The sequence below is a fragment of the Anomalospiza imberbis genome, chromosome 6 (assembly GCF_031753505.1).
Source record: "Anomalospiza imberbis isolate Cuckoo-Finch-1a 21T00152 chromosome 6, ASM3175350v1, whole genome shotgun sequence".
NCBI classification, from domain to species: domain Eukaryota; kingdom Metazoa; phylum Chordata; class Aves; order Passeriformes; family Viduidae; genus Anomalospiza; species Anomalospiza imberbis.
In genome coordinates this window covers 20,589,525-20,615,677 of record NC_089686.1, presented here as the reverse complement: position 1 = coordinate 20,615,677, position 26,153 = coordinate 20,589,525, and the positions used below count along the sequence as shown (strand labels likewise).

The 26,153-nt window shown below is 38.1% G+C and overlaps 2 protein-coding genes across 5 annotated transcripts in view; both read right to left on the bottom strand.

Moving 5' to 3' along the window:
- Positions 1-1,270: 1,270 nt before the first annotated feature.
- DIO2 (iodothyronine deiodinase 2) lies at positions 1,271-18,074 on the bottom strand. Of its 3 annotated transcripts, XR_010999884.1 has the most exons (3): positions 17,165-18,066; positions 5,655-6,504; positions 1,271-4,897 (listed from the first exon to the last, which is right to left on the bottom strand). XR_010999884.1 is itself a non-coding variant. In XM_068192696.1 (2 exons), exons 1-2 carry the CDS (start codon positions 17,384-17,386, stop codon positions 5,887-5,889), a joined length of 840 nt encoding a protein of 279 aa, XP_068048797.1. In that variant the 5' UTR covers positions 17,387-18,066; the 3' UTR covers positions 1,271-5,886. The 3 variants fall into 3 exon arrangements, 2 of the variants coding, with proteins under 2 accessions (XP_068048797.1, XP_068048799.1); XM_068192696.1 differs by having other exon boundaries at positions 1,271-6,504; XM_068192698.1 differs by lacking the exon at positions 1,271-4,897 and having other exon boundaries at positions 5,932-6,504; positions 17,165-18,074.
- Positions 6,382-26,153, bottom strand: part of CEP128 (centrosomal protein 128) — a 212,053-nt gene continuing 192,281 nt past the window's right edge. The window contains exon 27 of one of the 2 annotated variants that reach the window (XR_010999880.1): positions 6,382-6,504. The gene's annotated coding sequence lies outside the window, so the exon portion shown is untranslated. Of the gene's footprint in view, positions 6,505-20,231; positions 20,250-26,153 lie in introns of those variants that run through there. The other variant, XR_010999881.1, reaches the window with a different exon arrangement.

Below are 26,153 nucleotides of genomic sequence, written 5' to 3'. Positions count from 1 at the left end.
AGATCATTGATTCCCTAACATGAACATTAGAAGTACACAGGCATATACAGTGAGTTCCCTTGTCTGTAATCGAGGTTTTTAACCAAGATTTAGGTCCTTTGCTTGAAGACTATATTTGTAAAAAGTTTATTATGCCTCAGAAATCCTCTGTTAGAAAGTAAGATCTTGAGCAGTAGTCGATCATCTTAAGCTACAGCTCCACAGATAATCTGTTTTCGTTTTTGTTTGTTTCTACCATGGACATCACCTATTCCAGAAAAAAAAAAAAAAACTTAAAACACTCTCACAAATATTTAGAAGTATCCAGAGCCTAATTTTTGTTAACAAGTTATTTATTGATGTTTCTATTTTCTAATAAAACTGTTATTTCATCACATCTGCCTTCATCTGATTTACAGAGCTGTGAAATAAGAAGCAAGACCTGAAGGGTATTTTTATTTCTTCCAGAGTACTGAGTAGCTACTTGTAGGAACAACAGATATAATGGTCATAATCACTAACAACCAGACTACAGGAAAATTCTCAAAACTCAAAATTCTCCTTTCAGTACTTTTGGGGGTTATTTTTGTGATGTTAGCTAGATAATCTAGAGAGAATTATTTATTTGATTTTTTCAAGGGCTAAAAGTATACTGTAATGAACATTTCTGTTTGGGCAACTAGGATATAACCTTTTCTCATGGTCTTCCTTTTGCAGATTTGTTTTGTTCTTTCTCACCTATATTCACAAGCCATTTTTATATGCAGGGTCCTATAAAACTTACTGTAACAAGAAGAAGAAGAGAGAATTTCTAAAATACAATTAAATCACAAAGTGAATTTGTTTTAAAAGTTGCTGCACATTTTTATCTTTTTCTTGTAGCAGCTATTCAGCTGTGGTTTTAATTTTATGTTTTATCTTTTGCCCGTACATTGAAATGGGAGTGGCATTTATAGCTCATGCATTCATAACCAATTTGCCTGGGTTTTATGTGCTGTATACAGCTTGGCATGCTTTTTCAAGTACTTTTTTTTTTTTGAACACTGCAATTCTGTGCAGACTCAACTATTGTCCTTGTAGCTCTCTGTTTCCCTCCCCTTTACCTTTCTTAAAAGTTGAGAGTAGTCAGATAGTAAATTAACTCCACCACTTATAAGGAACTTTGCTTGTATTGCTTAAGATCTAGTCAGGGTGGCATAAGCTTTTGTATTAAACATAGGTCTAAGTTTCCTTGGTCAAATGTCGAGATTCCACTGTGTATTAGCAATCGGAATAAAACACAGAAGAGGTATATTTTCCATTATCTTTTATTATAATACAAGAAAAACAAATCTAGAAAGCACATTTCATGGAGCACCATATTGTAACAAAATTTTGCTGGCTCTCCTGCAGTGTATTTTTGACATTTAAACAATGACACACACAGTACACACAGGCACCTACACCACGGCGATCTTATTGACAGACCCAAAGAGACTCCTCTTTCAAATACAGCCACACTAAGGTGCACAGAGGAATGCCAGTGTGAGGGCATCTGAAAGCTAACTGAGTTAATCACTCTTTTGTTAGCGATCTTCATGAGCACACAAGCCTCCTCTGTCTCACCCTAATCCCTCTTCACTGAAGACTCCAAGTTGGGCCCAACTGATTATGGATTTGTCAAAGACATGGTGTCAAGTTGTACAAAACTGGCCAATATTCCCTACCTGACTCCACTTATTGCTTTGGTTATAGTATTGAATGAAAGTCTTAAAAACTCTTAAATCTATACTCCACATCACAGAAAAGCCACTTTCACACATACAGAAACATAACTTCCCTCCGCACGCACCTGGATGCATAGCACAGATACCTTTTTGAGAAGTGTTGTAGGTTTCCTCACCAAGATCACCTTCCTAAAAATCACTGCATTTTGTTGTTCAAAGTGTTCAGACAGTTGATCAACAACATATTTCATATACATATTTTCTTATTTTTAATAGATGGGGCATGTTTTCCTGCTGCCCTAAACTTATGTAATTGTCTACACAAGGAAAGAGCAAAATGCTAGTTTCTCATCTGCACAAAACGCTTTACATTCCTTTTATACAGTGCTAAATACAGATGCTAAGCACAGAACAATGTAGAATGATAGCCCAGAATAGCTTTTTATGTTGCTCAAAATGAAAAATACTGGAAGTTTCCCATACTAATGTTGAGACACAGTATTGGGGTCTCTATTATATACAGTAGCCTTCCAGAATGCTTTCAGGCACCTATTTTGAGAGCTGTTGCTCAAACATGTATGTCACACTGGAGCACCTCATGTAATATGGTATAGTGCCCTGGCACAGTGAAAATGAGACAGGAGCAAATCCAGTCTCACAGCAGACTAGACAAGCCTAGCAAAGTAGTAAAATCTCTGTCTGGACCCAAAACAACTCTTATAATAATTTTGGGTATCTGACATATGGCTACTTTTATTATAAATTGAGGATGACATTTCATTTTAAACTTTTCAATAAAATGTTTTAATTTTGTAAAAAAAACAACAAAATTATGTTTCTGTCAGCCTCCTAGAAAATACTCTTCCATTTTTTTCCCTTTATGCCCATTTTACTTTGAAGAAAGCCCTGCTTTCTGACCAGAAGTTTTCTGGGGAAACCCAAGATTTTGCAAAATGTATTTCTGTCTTGATAATCAGTGAGGCTGGAATATCTTTAAAATTTAGGCAGGACAGTTATACATGTTGCCAAGAAACAAATGAAGTTATTGTGTATTTTTATTTGTGGAAAAACAATTTGTTTTTCCCATTTACAGGAACCAATTTTATAATTCCTGTATACTATGTGATGAAGAGGCATCCATGAATTACAAAAGAAAATAATGGAAATTCAAAAGGAGAGAATGGACTTGAAAAATAATTTTAGCTTTAGATATGCAAATGGGTATTAACAAACTGAATTACTAATTCCGACTTCTTCCTCTGAACTAAATATGTTTCAACAGCTGTGTTAAACATTTGGCTAGCATTTCCCATATAAACAGTTCAGACTTCAACAGTATAATGATGAAAAGAAGAAAAGACTTACTAGTCTGAGTTTTACAAAGGCTATGGAGTTGCTATGGATTAAAAAAGTTTCAGATGACTGAAGAATAGGATATAATAAAGAAAAGATGCTGTGCTGGGTCTATCAATATAGATTTTCACTTGGATTAATGTCTACACCTTTACTCACCTGAGTAAAAGGACAGCGTAGCAAAAACAGAAGAGATTCAGTGACAAGGAAAGAGTATGAATCTGTATAAGAATATGAGTTATTGTTTGTCTTAAACAAACAAAAGGTATGCAAATTTCTATATCGATTATAAAATTACTGACATACAGAAGAAAAATTGGGATCGCTTATGTTTAGTGGTTTAGCATATAACAGCAAGAGATAAGAATTATGTTGAAAAGCAGCCTATTTAAATATGAAAGAAAAAAAAAAATCTGGTTTCATTTGGTTTTCTTTAAAATTAAAAGGGATTTTTTTTTATTTTAGTAATCCCCATCTCACAAAATATTTAAATCTCAATACCCAGAATCAGCCTCTCATGAGGGATGATGAGACATCAATAATCACTTCAGATGAGGCAAAAACAATATGGGCTGAAGCTAATAAAAATTCTCAAAGTTAAAAATTATTGCACCTTCCCCTGAAGCATCTGATACAGTCAGAGGTAGGACACTGGATTAAATAACCGTGTAGTTTGGCTATGTTACTGTTTCTATGATAACAGGTTTTAAAAATTCAGTTATGTATCCCAGTTAGTCATGAAGATCTGTAACAATCTTCCACATTGAGGAACAATTTACAGTAACATTAATGAATGATAGGACAGGATAATGATTATTAGTGGTCTTAGACAACATTTATATGTGCACCCATATATACACACACATACATAAAAATGTATTATATACATATGAATGCATATATAAATGCACACACTGAGAGACACAGGCCTTCTGAGAAGTGAGGCTCACTAAGAGATCTGACAACTACTCTTTACACCCTTCTCCAGTGCACATTACCAACTGTGTAAGTGCATGTGTGTCAATGTTTAACAGTGTGTGCAGGACAATTGAGAATAGGAAGCATGAACCTGAGTACGGGAAAATTACCCATGTTACTGTCATTATTTCAGATCTGTGCTTGAAAACACATTTCCGAATTCCTCCTACATTGGCTAAGTTGACCGAGAGCCAAGCTGGAGGAAATACACAATATTAGCGGGCATTGTGAAAATTAAAACACTTATGTATTTTCTATTCTTTTCTATGTCAGCCTCAACACATCATATTCCTGATGATGGGCAGGATGAGAAATTAAGAACTAATTTGATTTTTGCCACTTATTCTGTTTATCTGTTTCATGTTTCTGCCAAATATGAGGGAAAACTTGGATAGTCCATCTCCATATGGGTTTTCATTTATCAGCTCTAATAGGTTAGCCCATTGTAAATCTGCCTCTTCATCAGGCTTGATTAAATAATTTTAGTTTTAGAAATACCTAAACTTAATGTGTACTCTAAGTTCACAGTATCTCTTTCAACATAACAATCCATTCCTCATATTCATTCATATGAAAACTCTGCCATCTTTTACACTTACTCACATTAATTCAAACTATTTGTCCTCCCTGTTTCTCTTCTGGGAAGATTTTCAAGAACATGAGCAAAACAGACTATCAGCTCATCCAGTAGCAGAACTGCAGCTAATCAATTCTAAGACTGCAAACATCTTAACTTTCAGATTCACATAGATATAAACAAGGTTCAGGTATCTAAGACAGTAAAAGTCAGCATGAGTACATTTAACAGGGTAAATGACAGAATCAGTTTTCATTTCAATGAGGTAAAACTGTGCATAAGTTCTCCTGTCCCCAAAATATACCTGCAAGGTCACATAAAAAAAAAAAAAAAAAGAGAGAGAAATAAGTTATTTTTTAAAGCTAAAAGTGAAATTACCTTTAATCCTATTGCTATACAGAAAGAGATGGAGGTGGGTAAATAAACAGAGATGAGAGCCAGAGAACACTGATAAATGTATGTTGTCAGCTCTCAGAACCAAGGATTTGGTTGGCATCAGCTGAGTTTTGTCTCACAATGCTTGCTCTAGATGGTTCTCATTGTTGTGTTATAATTACTCCAGGTATTTCAGTTTTCAAATGGTAATGGGCTTATTTGATCACCTTTGTCTTTGTGGTCCAGCTCAATAGATTTTAACACCTTTCTCAGCAGGCACAGGCCTCTACACTGGATACAAACATGTAAGGTAGCATTACATGGTTAATATGCTGTGCAAAGGTGTCTACAGAGAGTACAAATACCTGCAGACAAAGGTTCATCTTGCTCTGAGCAGCCAGTCTGCCTGTGCCAGTCTGCACGTGGTTCCTGAAGTCTCTGAACAATAAATTTTCTACCAAGAGAGGAAAATCACCACACTGCACTGCATTTGTATGCAAAGCAATTGCAAAATCCCTGCTCCTCTCAGGTTCCTTGCATTGGCCACAGGGGTTAAAGAAACGTTTCTGATGAAATGTACAGCATTGCCTTTCCTTCCAAGCAGAAACGCTTTCTGTGCCTCACCCCAGGACTGGGGCTTCTGGGAAACCCCAGTCTGGGCTTCAGGTCTTACCTAACCACCCTACCTGCTTGCCAGCAGCACCTTTTTGGAGAAGTCTGTTTATCTCTTCTGTCCCATAGCAAGAGCAGGAGTGCAATTTTTTTTTCACTTGACAATGTTTCTGTGGAGCTAGATTTTTATTTTCTTTTGCTAGTTAACATTCACTTGACATTGTTATCAAATGTGTTCTCCTGCAATCATCTGAAAGTTTTTTTTCAAACTAGAATGTTTTCCTTTATTTTCCCTTTTGCATCACCTTAAAGGGACACATCGGTTGATGTAATTCCTGTGGAGAAAGGATTTCATCTTTTGCTGAAGTTTTGTTCCAGCCAAAGCCGGACCTCTTGAAGGTTGTAGAAAAAGGGGCCTTTGCCCCCCAGGTAGGCAATTTTTTGTCTCTGCACAATACATACTCGCTCAAATGAAACCCCGTAGGCCACATTGGCATTATTGTCCATGCAGTCAGCCACCACTTGGCACTGAGGTGGCAAGGAAAAATGCTCTAGGAGCTGGTGAGCAGCTGCACATCTCTCTTCCTGGCTTTTGTGTTTCTTAACTTCGAATGATGAGGGAGAGATTCCAGGTGCAGCCCAGCCATCTGATGGGTGAGCTTCGTCGATGTAGACCAACAGAAAGTCAGCCACACCAGAGAACTCTTCCACCAGCTTGCTGAAGGCTGACAGCTGGCTTGTGAATGGTGGTCAGGTAGCTGAGCCAAAGTTGACCACCAGTGGCCGCTCTGAGTTGGCAAAATCCAGAAGGTGGCATTTGGTTCCACACTTTCCACCAACATTCTTCCAGCTGCCACTGCTGCCATCACTGTCCTTGGCTATGTGGATTACACTGGAGTTTGGGGCTTCTCCTCCCAGTTTGACCTGATGGCAGAACAAATTAAAACATAGCAAGTTAGTGTGACTTGCTTGTGCAGTATCCCTGTGACTACTCTCTTCAAACAGTCACCTGTTCAGAGTACACCTAACAAGTCACATGGGGGCAGAGCAAATCATCAAAAGTAGCAGCTTCAAAACAGCCATCTTGTCCACCTGCACTCACAGTTCAGGAAAATGTGGCATTTCTGACAAATATTCTTCTTCGTTAATGTTAGAAAATTTGATGAGAGGTCTGTCCTGCCCACTACATAAGTGGTCCTGTCTGTCATTATGTATTTGGAGACTTGTGTTTGCTTTCAGACAGATTACCTTAAATTTCTTCTAACTTTCCTCTGTGATACATAGGGTTTTTTCCACTGGCATGTTCCATGAGTTCTCTCCACTTGGTTCACATCATCCTTGAAGCTCACTATTCAAAACTTCAACAGTGTTTTCACTAATTTTCAGTATAATCAGACAATTACTTTGTATAATGAAGTAGCTCACACACTACTCCTGTTTATATGTTCTAGATGTTTACTTTTTATGAGACACCATGACTGTTTTGGAAAAACAGTAGCCTGTTGATTAGAGATTAGCTAGTAAGGTGTTATAAAGTCTAGGTCCCTTTTCAGCCCACAACCTACAGTTCAAGCCATTTTTCCAATTCCCAAAAATCATTCTGTGTTATATTCCTGATTTTCACAACACACACAGCGCCTCTCAATTTTGAGATTTGCATCTTAGTGTATTCTCTTTCATCCTGCAGTCTAAGAATGAAAATATTCAAGAGTACCAAACACAAGAGATCTCTGCAAATGCCCACTTAATATATACACTGCCTTGACAGTGAATTCTTCAGGATTGTGCTCTCTAAAATTTTTTCTAACCCCTTTGCAGTAATTTCATCAGTGATTGTGTGACATATTTCCTTCTACTGCAATGTTTCTTTACAAGATGATTGGGAAAAAAAATCCAGCAGGAAAAGGGGAAAGTTTATATCATGGCTGAAAGTAGGATGAGGTGAAAATCAACTCTTCTCAGCTCCAGCTTCAGATCTAACTCAGACCCAACAGTCAGTGGTGGAAAGGTCATTATGCTTGACCATTTCTGTTTGCATGTCTATAGAACAAAAGACAGAATAAAAGCAACTCACAGGAGGGAATGCCAGAATAAGGTGGTGCTTGCAGAGGTCTCCAAGATTCTTAGCTGATAACTACTATAGAACCACAAAACATTATTGCATAATGCAACTAATTTTTAATGAGCTCTGCCTCAGAAATTCCTATGTCTCTGCCTTTAACATCAGCCTCTAGTACAGCAATGCAATTATCCTTTTGTATTTTCCTGATGCTTTCTTTCTCTGTCCCCTGACTATTTGATTATGTTCAAGATTCTTGCTTTGAAGAAAACACATAGGGCCAAAGTCTTTAATATCTTATGTATTTCTTTCTGAAACTATACTGCAATTAAAGTCTGTAGATGTTAACACTACGTGAAATCTGTGTAAAAACTGAATAAACAACTGATTTTTGGTACACTTCTATTTTACATTGCATTATAGGGTATTTGATGCAGTATAGGAATTAGATGCAGTAAGAAGCTGAGTGAACAGCTGAATACTGAACTCATGCAGTTGCTGCTGAACACAGATCCAAAGGCAAGTATATTGCTGATACTGGATCCTCCATTTCTCCCTCAGAAACGTGACTATCTTGAACAAAACTGTGATTATTCATGGTTCTGCACTATTTCATCAGAATAACAACAGAAGCAAGAGTCTAATCAAAGAAAAGTTTGTAAGGCGCAGCCATTAATGCTTCCAGACTTCACAGCTATATGAGAATGTCTCACAGTGTGTTGGCACATGATTAGGAGCATTATTTTGACTCTTTTTGATAGGGCATATTGAAACACAACCATGCCACCATTCTCACTCAGAGATCAGCAAGGAAGAGAACCACAGAAAGATGGCCTGAGACCCACAAATCTCACCAGGCCAAGTATGGGGTGATCATGCCATTGGAAACAGAGGATATGCAGCTGCAGCACAGTCAAGAGAAACAAGGATTCTCTGGGAAAGCAAAGCCCCTTTTGCCTCCATCCCTGTAAACTTCCATCTGCAGCATTGCTATCTGCTAGGGCACTGGTAATAGTTTAAAAAAAGCCTTGTGCTTCGCCTTTGAAAGCAAGAGGATTGAAACAGCTGAGTTTAGCACCTGATGTGTCAGTGTACTATCCACTGAACTCAAAGAAAGAAAATAACTATATCCCTGGTTTTTGAGAAAAAATGATCTATCTGGAGAGGCAGGCTCAGAGACTCAGGCTCTTGCATTTAAGTAACATTAAGCATCTTAAAGTATTTAATGCTACCTACACCTTAGCAGGTAGTCTTCTGTTCAACTGTTGATCATTTCTCTCTGCCATTCTGTGACATAAAATAGGTAAAGCAGGAGTAAGGTAACGGGCTGTACTTGAATAAAGAAACACACAGGTCAAGATCATGTGGCATCCATGCAATCACCTGAGAGCTAATTCAATCCAGAAGCCAACTAAACAATTCAGCAAATTTTAATAAATTGTGATAAATTTTTGTGGTGACTACCACAAAAAGGGACATCTCAAAAAACACAGCACGTGCATATCTACACAAACACTCAATCCCTCCTCACCTAGAAAGCTTTACTGTTCATGAACTACTATACGTGCTTTTTCAGAGATAGCTTGCTGAAAATGTGCCTTTTGGGCAAAGCCTGACATGTAAGTATTTGTGCTTCATCCAGCCCCCTAGATGAATAGTGAGCCTCAGTATTTAAGAGTGTGTGCTCATCCAGTCAAGAAAAGAAGTAATGGCATGTCATTTATCTCACAAATCACAATTAAACAACACACTTTGAATTTCTTATATTTGCTCTCACTCTTCAGAGAAGAAAAATAAAGGTAAAAAGACGCACCTATGGGTCAGGAAGGAACAGAGCTGCTTAGGACAAAAGAAACATCTGAGCAGCTGCTTCTACTTACACCTCAGGTTTTATTTTAACAAAACTATCATGACTGAAAATATCTAGCCACAGTTTGCTTCTTGATCATTTTAAGCAGAAAAAGAGGCTATGTATCATAAGCTCCTCATTACCAGTTCCTCACTCAGGTCTACCAAACCCTTTAATTTCCTAGGCCAGTTTGCAAACTCTGAAGAAATAGTCTAACAAAACAACTTCCAACAGACATCAACATGGGAATGCCCTTCAAGTCCTATCTAACATTGATACCAAAGATGACAGTGTATTTTCTGTTCTTCAATGATGCAAGTTTCCATTCTGCCTCTCATACTCCTTATGGACTATAAAAATAGACAGAGTTAGGAAACAAAGTACAAAGAAGCCTTTATCCATCTATGCAGTTATACATCACCTTACTGCAGTTTCTCTTCATTTCCCACAGCCATGAAGGAAGTCTCATGGCCGCAGGTTACCTATAATTTTAATTTTTGTTTCTAGGAGTGCTTGTGTTGGGTTTTTTCCCCTTAATGAGACATCCTTGCCAAGCAGGCATTCATGAGGCATTTTCTGCTCTTGTAGAGAAGTAATTAGGTCGGTGCCTTGTTCCATGCCAGTGTCAGGCACTCCAAAAAGCATCCCTGCCCAGTCGTTAATGCTTAAACATAAGCAGCAGCGGCAGATCCACTAATTGGTCTTGATGAAGCACTGACGTTCCCAAGGGACTGTTTATTTCACCAGACTCTGAACCGATTGACACAGGATGACAATATCATCCTTACTGATCATCTGCATTGTAGGCCTTGGCCATCTTCTTTGTTGTTATGTATTGAAAGAAAAAATAGCTCTTGGAAAAGAAAACCAACGCAATGAGAAAACAAACAAAAACACTTATGTATTCAGCCAAACTGCTTTTAAATCCTACACAAAGGTAGGCAAAATATAAATTCTGAGAAACAAACCAGCATAATTCCCCTCACACGCAATCCGGCATTTCCATAATCACATACTTTTGTGCGTGAATATTTGTCCATTTGGTGCCAGCGTTCTGAATGAGGTAGCAACTGAGCAGCACGCAGGCATCCCCTCCCACACAGCCTGCATGGGACACGCAAGGTAGGCCAACCAAATCTGCGAGCCAGCCCAGCCATCAGCAGGGGCAAGCAGCTACACCAAAGCAGTGACTCGCATCATTTGTGAGAATTTTGTGTTTGCCTGACAGCCTGTTCTCAGTCTGCATGTCGAGTGAAAAGGGAACAAGATTGCTGATGTTTTAGCACACAGCCTGCAAAATTAAGGAGACTCAGGAGCAGGAGAGAAAGCCCTATTCATAAACTGCAGGGTAGAAATAGCACATACTGCTAAATTTGTAGTACATTTACCATAGGAACTAGGTAAAGCTCCACAAACAAAACATTGTCTCCTCATTTGCCTTTTCTTTTTTCCTGTTTTGCTTTCATCAGCTTCAGCATAACCTTCCTGAGATCCTGTGCACTGGAATACAGCTTAAATTCCCTGCATCAGGGATTTTCATACAGTTTGGCAGACTCATCAGGCTGTGTCAACCCCCTAAAAAAAAATAGGTGCTGCCAGACAATTAACAGTTTATGATATTAGTCATTTGAATATGGACATGTTGTGTTTGGGACTGGAGTACAGTGATTGGTAATGAACTGAATCCCTGCAGCCTTAAGCATTTTTTAAAATTCTCTGCCTTGATTTGATCCCATTCAGCTAGGTATAGCTTCAACCAAATCGTAATTTGACTCTGGTTGGCAAATTCTACAAACTATTCTTTTTGTTTTCCTTATTTCATGACCCAGAGTTGTGCAGTTGACAAAAATCACAGAAGACCCTTGTCTGGAGTAGAATAAGGGTGTAGAAGTTCTTCATTTGTCTTGGGAAGGTGTCAACTTGAATTACTCAAATTGGAGAGTAGAGACTAGAAATGGCTCAGGCTTTCCCAGAGTCTTTTATTTAAGATCAGGTATGTAGAGCTGACGAAGGGAAGTGGGAAACAAACAAACCAGGCACAGTCCAGATAAAAATAGCTAGTCAAATGCTGCTTTCTCAATTTAAAAGCCACTAGTCCCACAAATGAGCATGCATGGCACAAGGAAAGCATAAAGGAGCCTTTTGCCTTGCACTCTTACAGTTAATTTTAGTTCCTGTGATTGAGGAGCCAAGAGCAAACTTCTTAAGGGCTTTATGTTTCACTCAAGATGGGAGCATGGCCTACTACACCATGGCCACAAAGATCTACCTATGCATGACAGAGGCCTTCACCAGATTTTGTTACTCAGCACATGAAGGGAATTTGATATTGATTTGGATGATGTTTTTTTACATTTTTTTTTTACTCAGCTTTATGAGTATGAATACACAGTGGTGGTTTTGACAGAGAGGTAGAGCCAGCACTCAAGAACCATGTATGATCCTCTTCCTGAATAGTGCCCACTAGCTAATTTTTTGTGTCTATCACAGCAAAAAGGGGTTTTCACAGGGCTTTGATGAAGCAAGCACTCCTTACAGTCATTTTTTCACACATAAGGGTGAAAACAGAACAGTGCAAAGAGGTGTGGAAGAACTGAATTTAGATCTGTAAAATGAAAGGGGATGAGAGCCCATGTGGGATAAAAGTCCTCATATTCCTTTTCCTACTCTTTGTCTGTTTTGAATGTTTGAACTCTTAAGTTCCATGGGATCAGTTGTCTGCTCCTCTTGCTGGGACTCTGCCTAGTGCAATGGGTCCTTGGCCTAGGTTGATCCTCAGACACAACTACAACAAACATGATTATATATTAGTAATAATGAGAAACTTTTAATAATAATTACAATTTCAAGACCAAATCCTGTTGAATTTACATTCCTAACTTTGCAGGAGAAGTTTTAATTGTGGTTTGGTTCAGTTTTGTTTTTGTTTTAATACCACACAATGTCTAGTTCTAAACCCTGAAATTATACAACAGAATTTTTTTTACAAATTCCCTTTATCACTGTCAAATGCAGAGAGAGAGACTTCCTTACCTTGCCAGACAAAATAAATACAAATAGTAAGTATGAACATTGTGTCTTTGTTTCAACCTTTAAAACATTTCCCCAAAAAAAGCAAAGAGTTACTAGACAGCCAAAGAGCAGGTAGAGGATCATGCTTTTATATTACTTTCACATATATCTTTGTGATAGTGTGCAGCATGCATTTAACATGTAAGGTTTAGGACTGTTTTGCTTTGCATTCTGATTTATTTTAGATTATCTACCTACCAGGCAGGAAAAAGCAGCCAAAGGTAATTTAACTGCCTGCATGAAAATGCAGGAAAATCTCACTGGGTGTTTACTAAACCACTCTACTCGCTGCTACATCCAGAGCTGGGTCTACGCCATGAACCTGGGATCCTGTGCCAGCCATTCCCCTGTTGGGACCGTCATGCCAGAGCTTGCTGCTGGCCCATTCTAAAGACAGTAAAAAGCTGTACAAGTACACACACACCCACCACCATCCATCACTTGAGATACCAGCATCCCTCTGAGGCCCGTGACGCACAGCTACACATGTCTCTGTGCGTGTGTATGTGTGCACGTTGCCCCATAGGCACATCACAGCATTCCTAATTATTGGGCTGCTGCAGGGAGAGGCCACTAAGTCTTCCCTGTAACTACCCTACACTGAGGTGGAGAAGAGGGACGATTTCCTCAAGGATAACATTAAAGCCTTCTACTGGAGACCAAGAATGATGGCTTTGCGTTGCTGAAACAGAGCTCGTATCTGGCACTGGAAAAGCTTCCAGCACAAGGGCTCACCACTGCGCATGTCTAATAGGTACAACCATTTCTTAACCTATTTCAAAAGCATTTTAAGGTAACAATTTCTCACCTTTGGTATCTTAGAAAACAGATTCACCTTTGGTATCTTAGAAAACAGATTCATCCCACTACTAAATAAAGCACAGGACTTAGAAGGTAAAAAAAAAAGTTTTAAAATTTTTTTCAAAACTTCTCCAGCTTTTTCTTTGGATTTTTGCAGATGTGTGATACATTCAGTATACATGCTTTAAGCCAGAACAAATACCTCACTGGTATTTGTAGAAATAGCCTATGTAAATCATGGTTACACTAACACCCTCCGAAAAAGTCTTGGTTTTTCTCTCTCATCAATAGCTGTGACTGCATTCATATCTGTATGTATGTATACATACACACATCCATATGTGTATATACATAGGGAGAAATGAGAGGGACTGGCTCCTGGAAATGTATGCTTACATATGTGTACTTTTCCCTTTTTATGCATATATGTATGTACATATATAGAGACAAAGAGGTATATATAGATCTTTATACAGGCAAACATATAAAATTGCAGATACCTGCACACACATACATATATAAAAATAATATTTAAAACATTTGCACACTTTCAATTAGAGAAAGTAATCTAACTTGACTGCAAGCTCTATTTATATCTGTTATGATGATTAGTTTGGTCCTAAAGACTCCCCTGTAATGTAAGACACACTTGCCTCTTGGAAAATAATAGAAGGATGGTCTATAAATCACAAAGCTGATGCAGTGTAGACAATATCAACAGTGAGTCTGACAGATATTGAACTCAGAGCTAAGGAAGTAAAAAGAAATATATTATTCATTAGCAAAATTTACATTAAAAATCAAAATAAACAAAAAAACAATTATTTTGATTCCAGTAGGACTTCAAAATGTGGAGAAAACCAGTCATTTAGAATGTTCCAATAAAAAAGAACACAGAATATACTCTACATACAATACAACAAACTTTACATTGTTTCCCCGCTGATGATGTTAAAATCTTCAACTGTTGCTAGGTAATCTTGCCTATGAAATAACTGCCCTCACCAAAAACTTTGTGCAATAATACCTAATAACAACAAAAAGCCAAAAAAAATAGTTGAAATTTGGATGAGATATTAATAAGGTTTTCTAGACAATGCGAAAGTAAATCAGAATAGCTTGTTTGAAATATACTCTAACAATTACAAGATTATATCTTCTACACACTAGCCTTGAAAAAAAATCTGGGACAATGCATGCTTTTGAGGCAAGGTACTTTCCTGTAATAAGTTTACCTTAAATTCAGAATGTAGTATATACCCACAGTGTAGCTTCCCATAAATTTTTCTTTGACTAGAAATTTTTAAAAAGTAAAAATAGTTTTGTGAAAAATATTATGAAATGTACTCAGGAAGAATTCTGTGTAAGTGACACAAAACACAGTAAAACCAAGCAAAGTTACTTCTTTGATTCAGTGTTCCGCTAACTGGCAGTCTGGCTCTGGTTATCTCAGACACCTGCAATTCTGTTGTTCTACATGAAAAATGGTGATTTTCTCATAAATACTGCTCAGTGGAATGAGTTTAAGTACCTTTTTAAGTAATTTGCTAATACCTGGCTTCAGCTGGTAAATTGGAGCAACAAACAACATGTTACAAAGCTGGGTATGTTTCAATCTTTTCTAAATCTACTAGTAGAACTTTTCAGATGAAACTTTTTTCCTATTTCTTCCTTACAGAAGCAGCAAAAGATTCTCATATATTGTGGAGGTGATGAGTCTTCTTCCAATATTGCTCCTCAGTTTATTTTGTCCCCTTTACAATTTGATTTCTATACTTAACTATCTTTCTGTGGCAATCAAGAGTTTCCAATGATCTTCTGTCCTTATGGCCCATAATTCTATGAAGTAAAATAGTCTTTCCATGAATTGTTGGTCAATTCATTTTGTCTTAAGGATAGCTGCCATGAATGGACTTTTTCCTCTTTTTGGAGCAAGGTAATAAAATCTGGTTGTGTTTATATGCATTTTCTGCTGAGTTCATTGAGGCACAGAGTTCATTCTTGGAACCTTATGGCCTGACCGATCTGAACAACCCAGGTGATTTAATCATGATAAGGGAGAGAATAAAATTATCAAAGTTCAAGGTATGAGTTTCATTGCCAACACCAAAAATAGCAGAGTCACCATACCTGTTGCTCCCATGGTTAACATCAGGATACTGAAAGAATGGCAAAGTATGACTTTGGAGACTACAGAAAGGCATGCAACACCTTAATTTTAAATAATTGTGTGTAATTTAAGCAAAAAGAGATTGAAAATATCTCATGGATATAAGGTTTCTAACAGGTTCACAACTTCTCCAGACCCCAGGCCACATGTAGTTTGCAAATATGGGAACTCAAAACTTGACTGTTGCAGAGTTGTGCTACCAACATCCACTGGAGCCTTGACCAAGTCATGTGTTAAATGTCCTGCCTTGCCTTGTCTGTAAAATGGGAACAACTGTGTTCAGTGACCCATTTAACAAGGCCACTGTAAAATTTACTTACTTAATGTCTATGAAGAGAATAAAAACAAAGACTAGAAGGGCTAGGAGAATAGTGGGCTTCATTCAGCATTATTTTATTTGGGTAGCCAGCTGGATGATTCCTGGGTTGCAGTAAGAGGTTGACCCATTTGGCAAAAGCTAAAGTTATTTATATTTGTCTTACACTGAAAATTAATGTCCCCATGGCTTGAGTTTCAGGCTAAGCAGATGGTATTCCATATCAAAAGCCAGCAAAGACCAGCATCATCAGCTCTTCACATTTTTAGATAAGAGCAAATACAAAGGCTATTGTAGAGGTGTGAAAGCAAAGTGGGGGGAAAACACAAAAAGAAATATTTCAGAAGAGTATCATTTGGACCCCTATGACATCACATAGAGTATGTTAAACTAGATGGTCTAAATAAGACAACAAATTAACAGACTAAGCACTGTTTTGAAAGCCACAGAGCTCTGAATCCAGTTCTACTTACTAACTGGGTGGTCTGTGCAAGAAATTTAATGGTTTTGGGTTCACCTTTTCAATCTATAAAAGGGAATTCCAGCTACCTCATGAGACCTGGGCAGTACCACTGGGTAATTTTTGTAAGAAATCTTAAAAGGAAAAGAAAAGTGCATGTTGCATAACTGTTACTGGCTTTATTAACTTAAATCACCAGGTAGCTGTCCGACAGCTAGTCAAGTTCATTTTTAACCTCTGACATGTCCCTCTGCCACTGCTTTCATGAAGGAAAAAGGTCACTTTTTCAATTTGTGTACAGTGTTACTTGGATACTTCCTCCAATATAAAAGTTAACATATGAGTAATAGAAAATGCCAGTGTAATGACAATGGTTCATTTATATATTTTGCTCTAGGTAAAAAAACTCTAGTTACATAGCTAACATCTATCTATGTCGAGATTGATCTGAAGATGCAGTCTTTTTATATCTGAGGATCTCACATGGCAATAATAAACTACAGCTGTGAAAACGTCTAGAGTATTTTACAATTACTCTTAAACTAAAACCTTAAAATACTTTAAAAACGTGAAGATTATTATTTATGCTCTTGGAGAAACTGAGGCACACCTAAACTAAGTGACATGGCCAAGGCTGCACAGACAGTTAGCAGAGGGAGTCAGCAGCTCCAGAATTTCATGAATCCTCAACCCCGACTTAGAAGCACCGCTCCTTTCAGCTTATACTTCTCCTATGAAACTTAACGTGAGATAGGTTTGCACCACACAGTGATTCCCTTCCCTTCTCCGCTGACAAGCGGGATGCTCATCCCAGCTCAGCCGCCCCAGCCTCGCCGTGCCCATCCCCGCGTACTCACCTGCTTGTAGGCGTCCAGGAGGAAGCTGTTCCAGACGCAGCGCAGCCCCTCGGAGGTCAGCATCCTCCGCCACTCACCGCGCCCAGACTTGGAGCGGCTCAGAAACAGAACCATGTGCTTCAGGAGAATCACAGAGTCATAGAGCGCGAGAAAGAGGCAATTGGAGAAAAAGACCGGCAAGATCTGAAGCGTGATCAACAAATCCACACTTAGCAGACCCATCTTCCTTGCTGTTTCGCTTCAGCCGGATACCTTCAGCTCTCTTTATTGCTCTGTACCCTCATTTAAAAGAGTAAAGCAAAAGGCATTTCAAAAGCCTCATTACCCCTTTCACAGCTGCTCTATTTAAAATAAGCAGAGATAGTAAAGTATGAGCAGGCTGGTTAAAACCATAACAGCACGATATTCATTCAAGTGCAAGCTGCTTATTTTTCAGAAATTTAGATGTTAACAAAAATTCTTCTCTTAACCAGGAGACCTGATTTTGCTGAAGAGAGAGGCAGCTGTTTTTCCAGTTCCCTGCAGTTACAAAATTTAAGCTGAGACTGTTAATTGTTAACTTTCCTGCACTATCCCATTGTTTCTCGGATATTTAAGCACTGAACAGATCTCTCATTTCTGTGTCAGTAATGCTAGCTACTAGGTGCAACAATACTTTAAAAAAAAAAAAAGGTTTATGTACATAAACTTTCTGTTCCTTCCTCCCTGCTTCCCTCCCTCTCTTTCCCTCTCTGCCTCCCCCGTTCCCCCTCCTACTCCGCGTCTCTGTATTCCTGCCTTCCTCCTCTCGCACTCTCTCTTTGCTATCTGCCTATGGTGCAAAGTGCTCTCCCCTCTGGAGTCCTAGCTTGCTTCCCTGAAGCCTTTTATACATTCCCTAGCTAATTGCTGCAATAGAGAAATGAAACCCTAATCTTAGTAAAGATCTTGACGTCAATGTAAAAGAGGGCTTTACTTTGGCCAGGACTGCAGTGAATAGAAAAAATGAAATTCTCAAAACTTTTTTTTTTTTTTCCCTTAAGAGAGAGGAGAAAAAAAGAGAGACAGAGCAAGGGTGGAACTTTGCTTTGCTTTGAAAAGGAGAAAGAAAAAACCCAATATGTTTCTGAATGTTCTTACATATTTTGGAACAAGTATTTTCATGTGACGTGGAAGGTGACACAGCAACACAGACTTCTGTTATTGATAGGTTTTTTTCTCCTGTTTTTTTTTTTTTTTTTCTTTGTCCTTTTTTTATTTTATAGGAAGGTCCTCTGAGTTGATGCATCCCAAGAAAGCATGAAAGGGCACACATTTCTGTAACATTTTTCTCCCACCTGCCTGAATTACATGTATAGTGTTTAAATATCCTTTGTTGTTTTCTTGGTAATGTAAGTGAACACCTGTAACTGACTTCATCTACTGATGTGTAAGAGAAGGAGATAAGAAAGAGAGAAAATAATTTTTTTATGGATTTGTGTTTTTGAAGCTAAAGTTCCCTGCCTAAAAAAATATATGCTTCAGCCTTAAATGCTGTTAAATCAACTGAGCTTCAAGGACTTTAATATTCCTATTTAATATTAGGGTAACTAGCTTTTGGTTAAAAGCTTGTAAAGAAAAAACAGAAGTTTCCTCTGGCAGAGCCATTGGTACTTTAAGAACTGCAAGAATCCCCTTCAGCTTCATGCTGAAGGTTTTTTGTTCATTTGCACTTCTCTTTGTTTCACCTTTTCAGTCCAGTACTTAGTCCTCTTCTCACATGATTTTTTTTGGTAGCTACAGGTAGACAAGTTTGTCTGGGGTTTTTTTAGCATGGTTCTAAATCCCTTAGGTAAAATTTCACTAATTTCCTGTTGCAGACATCCATAAGTTTGGGTTTTAGTGGATGTCTTCACTATATGCTTACTAGGCTCTCCTCACTGGATGCATTTCATTCCCAGAGATGCCAGCATGATATCTAGCCTCTGTCAACTCACATCCTTGATGAGGAGTACAAGCTTACTTCATTAATGTATCTTAGTCTTCATCAGTCATCACTATCCTTTCACTGCTAGCAAATGCAGAAGGTAAACACCATCAATCTTCCTTATTCTGGGGTCTTTAATTTTCAGACATTTTAATATCACTTGGCCTGTTATTATACTAGGATGTACACTTCTAGAAAAGCCACCCCGTGTCTTGTTTCACCAAAGAAAAGTTTGTTTAGGCAGCTTAATTTCAGGCATTCTCAAAAGATATCACCCAGACAGGATATCTTCCAGCAAATGCTTACTCATAGAAATAACTTTAAAAGGTTGCACACATTAAACCAATGACTTTCTGCATTACTAGCATAAACAAAACAAACAAACAAATGTAAAAAAGACTGTTTCTTTTTCAAACTATTTTTAAGTCAAATGTTGGTGATGACAGTGTTCTGTTGCCATAGAAGGATTGCAGCCTCACAGATCTGGCTTTATGACTAAAACTTGCAAAAACACGTTATAAGAAGGCATTTATATATCCCCACACATGGATGAGTCAGCGTGCTCATGTCATGTGAGCACAAGACAGGAACAAGGGTCTCCAGAGCTGCTAAACTCGCTTACTGTCTGACCTCAGGCAAGCATATGTAATCACTTGATTACAAGCACTCTTAAGCCTAAGCTACTCCTCTGTAGATTCACCACTAAAAAATACATGATTCTGTGTGGGAAGGTCCCCTTTCTTTATTTTGGGAAGGTCTGTTAAACGGCAGGCCTGGAGATTGTTGATGACAGTGCCAGATGAATCATCAGCCATTGTTTCTGAGAACAGTTTGCAAATAGCTCTGAGGACAGTCCAGCTCAGGCTCTTCCTGTTCCCTGGAGGTAAAGTCAGGCAAGACCTTACCCTGGGAACACAATGTATTCTGGGTTCCTGTGAAACAACTGCCCCTACCCACAGCATGCTTCATGGGTGAAGAGGTTGTTTGTAAGACAGCTGGAGACCAGACAGCTACAGAGCTTTGAAGTGCATTGGGAGCCGAGCACGAACCCATGGAGCACTGGTGTGAGATGGCAGCTCCTATTTACTGTGTCACCTCTCTTGCCTATAAAGCCAACTGTGTGGATAGAGTTAAACAGAACTGCAACAGATTGTGTGCTTGGGAGCGTGATATTGTGTTTTGTGTTTGTGTCAGTCAAAAAATGGATGATAACTCCCTAATACAACCATAAAGTCAATAAATCTTTTGAGTAAATAAATGTAAAACTTTAGTTTTTCTCATTACTGTCTTCAGAAGTAGCCTGTCTCTGCAGGGAACAATGTGCTTCTAGTCAGCTTGACAGTAGAGTCCAGTAGCCCTCAACAGGGATGGAAAGCTTAACCCTACTTCTTGACAGTAGTTAGTAGTTTTTCTCCTTGACTGAAACAACTGATCCCTGTGTTTATTTCAGACATCAAAAATACAAGGGAAAATCACTATTTGTATCTTTAGTGCAAGTCAGATATGTAGAGCATAATCTTGCTTTTGAAGCCAAGAGTCTGGTGCTATGTCCCTGAAGATGGGCATGAAACAAGGAAGAAAGGCTAGATGTTTCAGACCTTGAGACGTTAAGAGAGCCTTGAAGTCTTGAAGCCTTCCTTCTAGAAGGAAAACCAGAAGGAAAACCGGATGAATTTGGTAACGAGGAAGAATTAGGCAGGACTGAATTTACACATGAAAGAACTGAGATAGGGTTCAGCTAAAGCTCATTTCAGTTACTTGCTCTGCCATACCTTCCTATATAATTTGGGCATAGCCCTACAATGTACCTCAGTTCTTCATCAGCAAAAGAAAATAAAAGTCCTCTCGTAATCTAAGGAGCAGTCAGGTTCAGTAATGGGAAATTAAACATATCATCCATAATTTGTCAAGGTGGAATGAGCAAAGCCAACAACATTAAAGCATTTACTGTTACTAAACTTTGTATGTGGCTAAAGTCAACAGTATCGGTATAGATGTTCATATTCTGTAATGTTTATAAAAATCAGTGCTGTCAAAACCAAAACCATGCATAGCATCATGTTTCTTTCCAGTTTCAACCACAGTAGCATGAAGATTAGGACATGAGTCCCTAGTAAGTTTGCTTACTGCAACTCTCTTGATAACTGTAATTGGACACAGAAAATTTGAGGTGGAGTTACTATAGCTCAAGTAATTTTTTCTAATCTCATTTTATAGCACATCCATACTAACATTCTGCATGTCAGAGAGTGTGTTTTACAATCTTCAGTTTTTTGCATAGGTTTTTACTTGCTTGTTGCTTAATTACCTGTGTAAGCTACTGTGGCACTCAATCACACTGTTTCAAGACCAAGTAGACTGATATTTTGGTTACTCAGCCTTTATTTTCTCTAAGCAAGACTATTTTGAATACACTTACTTGTTGCAGCACAGCTGTGAAAGAGTACCTCATCGTGACAGGCAAGCAAGGCTGCTGCTCTGGTCCTACCCCCAGGAGGTTCATGGGAGAGACCATCCCAAAGGATTCAGTACAACCTGTGTGCCTGCCTTGCTGCTTCTCACTGCTTTCACTGCCAAAACCAAAGAATGAAGCTTTTTGTTTCAGAGCTAGTTAGTGTGTCCATGAGCTTATCCCTGGAGAATTGTGCAGCTGCAGAGTGATACGGCTAGAGATGGGGAAGAGAAAAGTTTAGCTTAGCCTTGCCGCCCTGGGCAAAATTTGTTTATTAAAACCAAAAAAGAATTTGTACCTCTCATAAACCCGCATATTTTCTCTTCGCCAAAAGCCAAAAATCAACCCCATCTCTCGGCAACAATTCCCTCACTTAAAATGCCATTGAGCATTCACTTTCTATTTATACTTTTTGATTAGGATCAGCAGCATATTTCCTTAAAAGAAATAATATGTTTAATGAAAAAAGGATTATATTTTTTTGCACAATTGCATTGTTATCTGAATGGATTGTCCACGTTGTGAATCTCCAGGCATTACATTCCTCCATCACTCCTGGCCACATCACCTCATCTGAATTGAGCACCCTTTGTGCCCAGCCTCATTCTGCCTGATTAAAGCTGCCTCTGCTCTACAGGAATTTGCTTACCAGCATCTCCAAGGTGAGCACACTAAATCTATCCTTACTGCTTAATTTATTTACCTTTTGTATAAGCCTTGGTTTTGTTTTATTTGGGTTATTCTACCATTGCCATTATGCTGCATAATTGAGTTGATTATTTTGTGAAACTGGCAGCTGTGAGAGCTGTTGATTTAATACCCCACAGACCTGATTCCTTGAGTTTATCTGCAGTGTGGCTGAGTACAGGTAAGAAGAGTGCAAATTGCCCACAGGAGCAGCTCTCCATAGCAATTTGGAGTGAAGTCCCTGAAGCAGATAAAGGAAGTCACCCTCACTGCCCACTCAGGCTACACAGCAGCACTACAATTAGGGGTCATTTCATCCAATGGGGGCAAAACTGGAGCAGTTTTCAAATGAACTAAAGAAGAAAAAGGCCATATAATTGGGTCATTTCTAGATAAGGAAAGAACAGACTATCCTAGGAGATGACAAGTTATAACTAGATACACCAGGAAGTAACTGAGGTTGCCTTCTAATCAAGCTGCAGTTGTTCAGAAAGATCGAAGTGCACAAGGAGAACTAGGACTGCTATTGCCTCTGCAAAACCTGTTCTGTAAACTTCAAAGCTGTCAGTCTGGCACCTTCTAAGAGCCTGCATTCATTGTATGATGGCACAATGAAAAAAAATTGACTCATGGGCGTGGTTGTATAATAGTGACAAATTTGAGACTACAAGAATTCCTCACATCCCTTCACTAATGATCCCCAAATTTCTATGCAAAACAAAAATTGTCTCGCTGTTTCAACAAAGCTGATGCTAAAACACACCTGGCTGAGTCAGACTTAATTCTGGAACAAAACAAAACACCTTATCCACCCTAAAAGTTAAAGTAGTTTCTTTGAAGAAAAACAGGAAAGTTGATTTATTAACAAGGATAATCAGAAGACTTTGTCAGAAGAAAAATTAGTCAGCCCAAATATTCTGAATAATGCACAAGAGCAAAAGAGACTTTTATGTCTTGAATATGAGAACAAGTTCATCTATTTGTAGGTTGTGTAAATTACCTCCCAAATCCCCCAGAAAAGCTGTGTCTAGAATTTAAAGTCTACCTCTCCCGTGACTATTCACATGAAATACATGTATGCAGGAGGATACTGGCAGCCAAGTGTGTAGCTGTAGCTGTCAATGGGTTATGATGTTAATGTATTCCTATCCATCTGAAAACCAGAGAGATGGGGGGAGAGGGGGAGAGTATGTATAAAATTTTATTATCATCTCTGTAGCCCCTTCTAAGTTATTTGGCTCAAAGCTTTAGAAAAGCCCCCCACAGCCCCACCTTTTCCAGTTGAGAATGGTCCACTTCCTTTTTCCCAGCAAACCACTGACCTTCTTCACAAAAATAGCCTCTTAGATGCATGAGATTAGTAAGTATATATACCCAAATACCATCAATGCTCAGTCTCAGATCAGACAACTCTGGATTTTTTTTAGTTGGATTCTAATTTCTTACCTAACCTTGCTTCTCTCAGTCCTGTTAATACTCAATTACCATCATTTGTATGACTTTTAGAAAGCATGAATTTGCAGCCAAAATATCCTAGAAGTTTGCATCTTCTGGGAAATCCATGAGTTTATAGCTCTTCATCCTTGGGAATTAGGAAAATACTTAAGTCTTCTTGGATGAGGCAGTAAGGAGTTAATGGACAATTTCCCTAACTGAGGACATGGAATTTCTTATACCAAAGCTAGAAAGCCAAGCTTCTTCTTGAAGAAGAAGCTCAGCTTCTTCTTTCATTTCAATGTTTTAAATATTCATGTCAGAAACTACAAATCTTTGAATGAAATAATATTCTAGGTGTCCAAAACTCCTTTCAACAACCTGGTTTCACGTTCAAGGGTATAAATAATGGCTTTCAGGCCATTGGAAGATTGGCATTACTTTAATGAACTCCTTCAGTTTCATGGGTTTATTAAAAACTGTTAAATGTATATGGGACACATGAACAATATTGCTCAAAGTCTGCCTTAGCCCAGGGCTCTGGCTTTTCCTAAACTACTCGAACCATCTGTTCATGCTGGGTTTTCTACTATATTTTCTTCAGTTTGAAAAATTGTCCATACTGAACATTTTCTTTGCTGCATTAGAAAAAGTTTATTATCTTAAAAAAATCTCAGTGATAATGCAAAAAGTGCCCATTTTGCTTCTTATAGAGTGATGTTAAATATGTATAAATTTATGTGATTTTTTAGAACAGAGGAAAAGATTTCAAGTCAGTCACTTCTCCAAAAAAATAAACCCACTATTTCAATAGCTTTTCATTTTTTTACATGAAACCCAGCAAATTTCTGAGCTGCATTTCCACAGATAATAGGGATGTTAGACAGGATACATACTCAACAATGTGAGCAGTAAAATGTACTCAAAAGCTGTGTATTGTAAGAAATAAGAATACTTACAGGCTTCAGCTGACACTGACTTCAGATTTACTGAGAGGGTAGCTTTATTGAAACTTCTGCTTTGATTCTAGTGAAATTTGACTTGTCCAGTCCCAATTTGGGTTCTTTTGTTGTTTGGTTTTGTTTGTTTTTAATTAATTTTAATCCCATTACCATTTTTTCCTTTGGAAATCATTTAGGCCTAGGATGCCTTGTTAAAGCATGTTCTTTCAGTCTTCAGTTTCTGTGGTTAGAAGTCTGTGACACTTGTACAATCCCATGGCTGCCCCCATCCATCTCCTACCACAGTTCCCCACATTAGGGTCGTGATTCATGCTCATTTCTTTATGGTTTGTTCATTTCATTTGTACATATGATGTTTAAGTTAAATCACCAACATCAACTATGCTAAGCCTTGAATTAATATATATTATAGAAAATCCCTGCCTTGAAGAGCTTCAATTTAACTAGAAAAGTTTGAAAGAACGAGGTAGAGAAGGGGGCAGAACCTCAGAGAATTTCAGCAATTTGTAGTCACAAGACAGAACTTGAATTTCAGGGTTCTGTAATTTTTTTATTTCAGTATATCTCTCTACCCCTTTTCTCAAGGCAAATACTCATTCCAGCCAGAAATAGAAAGAAAATAGCAGGTTTGATTCTCAGGTTATTTACTTGGTGCCACCACAACTAATGTTCAACAATAGAGAGCCAAGTAAAGAAGATTTTGATCATTTAATGTTAGAGTACCATCAAAAAGCAGGTTTATAAAATGGGGCAATTCAGTTAAAAAAAAAAATCAGAACTTTTTCTTGGAAATAAATTTAACACAAGTACAAGGTCTAGGATTTTTGCTTTTTATCCCCTCACTATGTTTTTTGCTCCAAGTACATTTTGCTCTTTATATTTGCCTAAATATCTGTTGTGAGGTCTGTTATGCTGCCTTCCTAACCTGAAGAAAGAAAAACACTTCCCACAGCTAGCCTTCTCTTGGGAAAGGTGAAGTTTTTATAGATGATGAAAGCTGCTTGTTCTGAGGTTCAGCATTACAGCCCATTTCAATAAACGTAGTGAGCATGTATCCAGGAGCATTAGTTTTAATTTCCTCCTAACAATATTTGAACAGGCATTTGAAAGGAAATGTAGTGATTCAGAAAGTTAAATGTAATTCCCTTTACATCAGAGGAATTGTGCTGGTAGAAATAAGCATTTTAGATGGAGGGGTAGATTAAGAGTCAAACAACCTGTCCACAGTCAGCAAGCAACTCACTGTGTGCATTTAATAAGCCACTGAAAACCTTTGCCATGCTTTGCCTATATTCCTATTTTTACTTAAAGACTTATATCAAACACAGATTTTTAGGAAACTTAAGAGAGCTTTTCAAAGCTTTAAAGATTTTAACATCTTCAGAGAAAAGATGTATGTAAGATATTACTAACAGCAGTAGTCAGAATAATGCAGAAGAGACACAAAATAATGCCATTTACCTTTGGTTACCTAGACAGTAATCTATTATTCTCTCACACTCAAAGTAC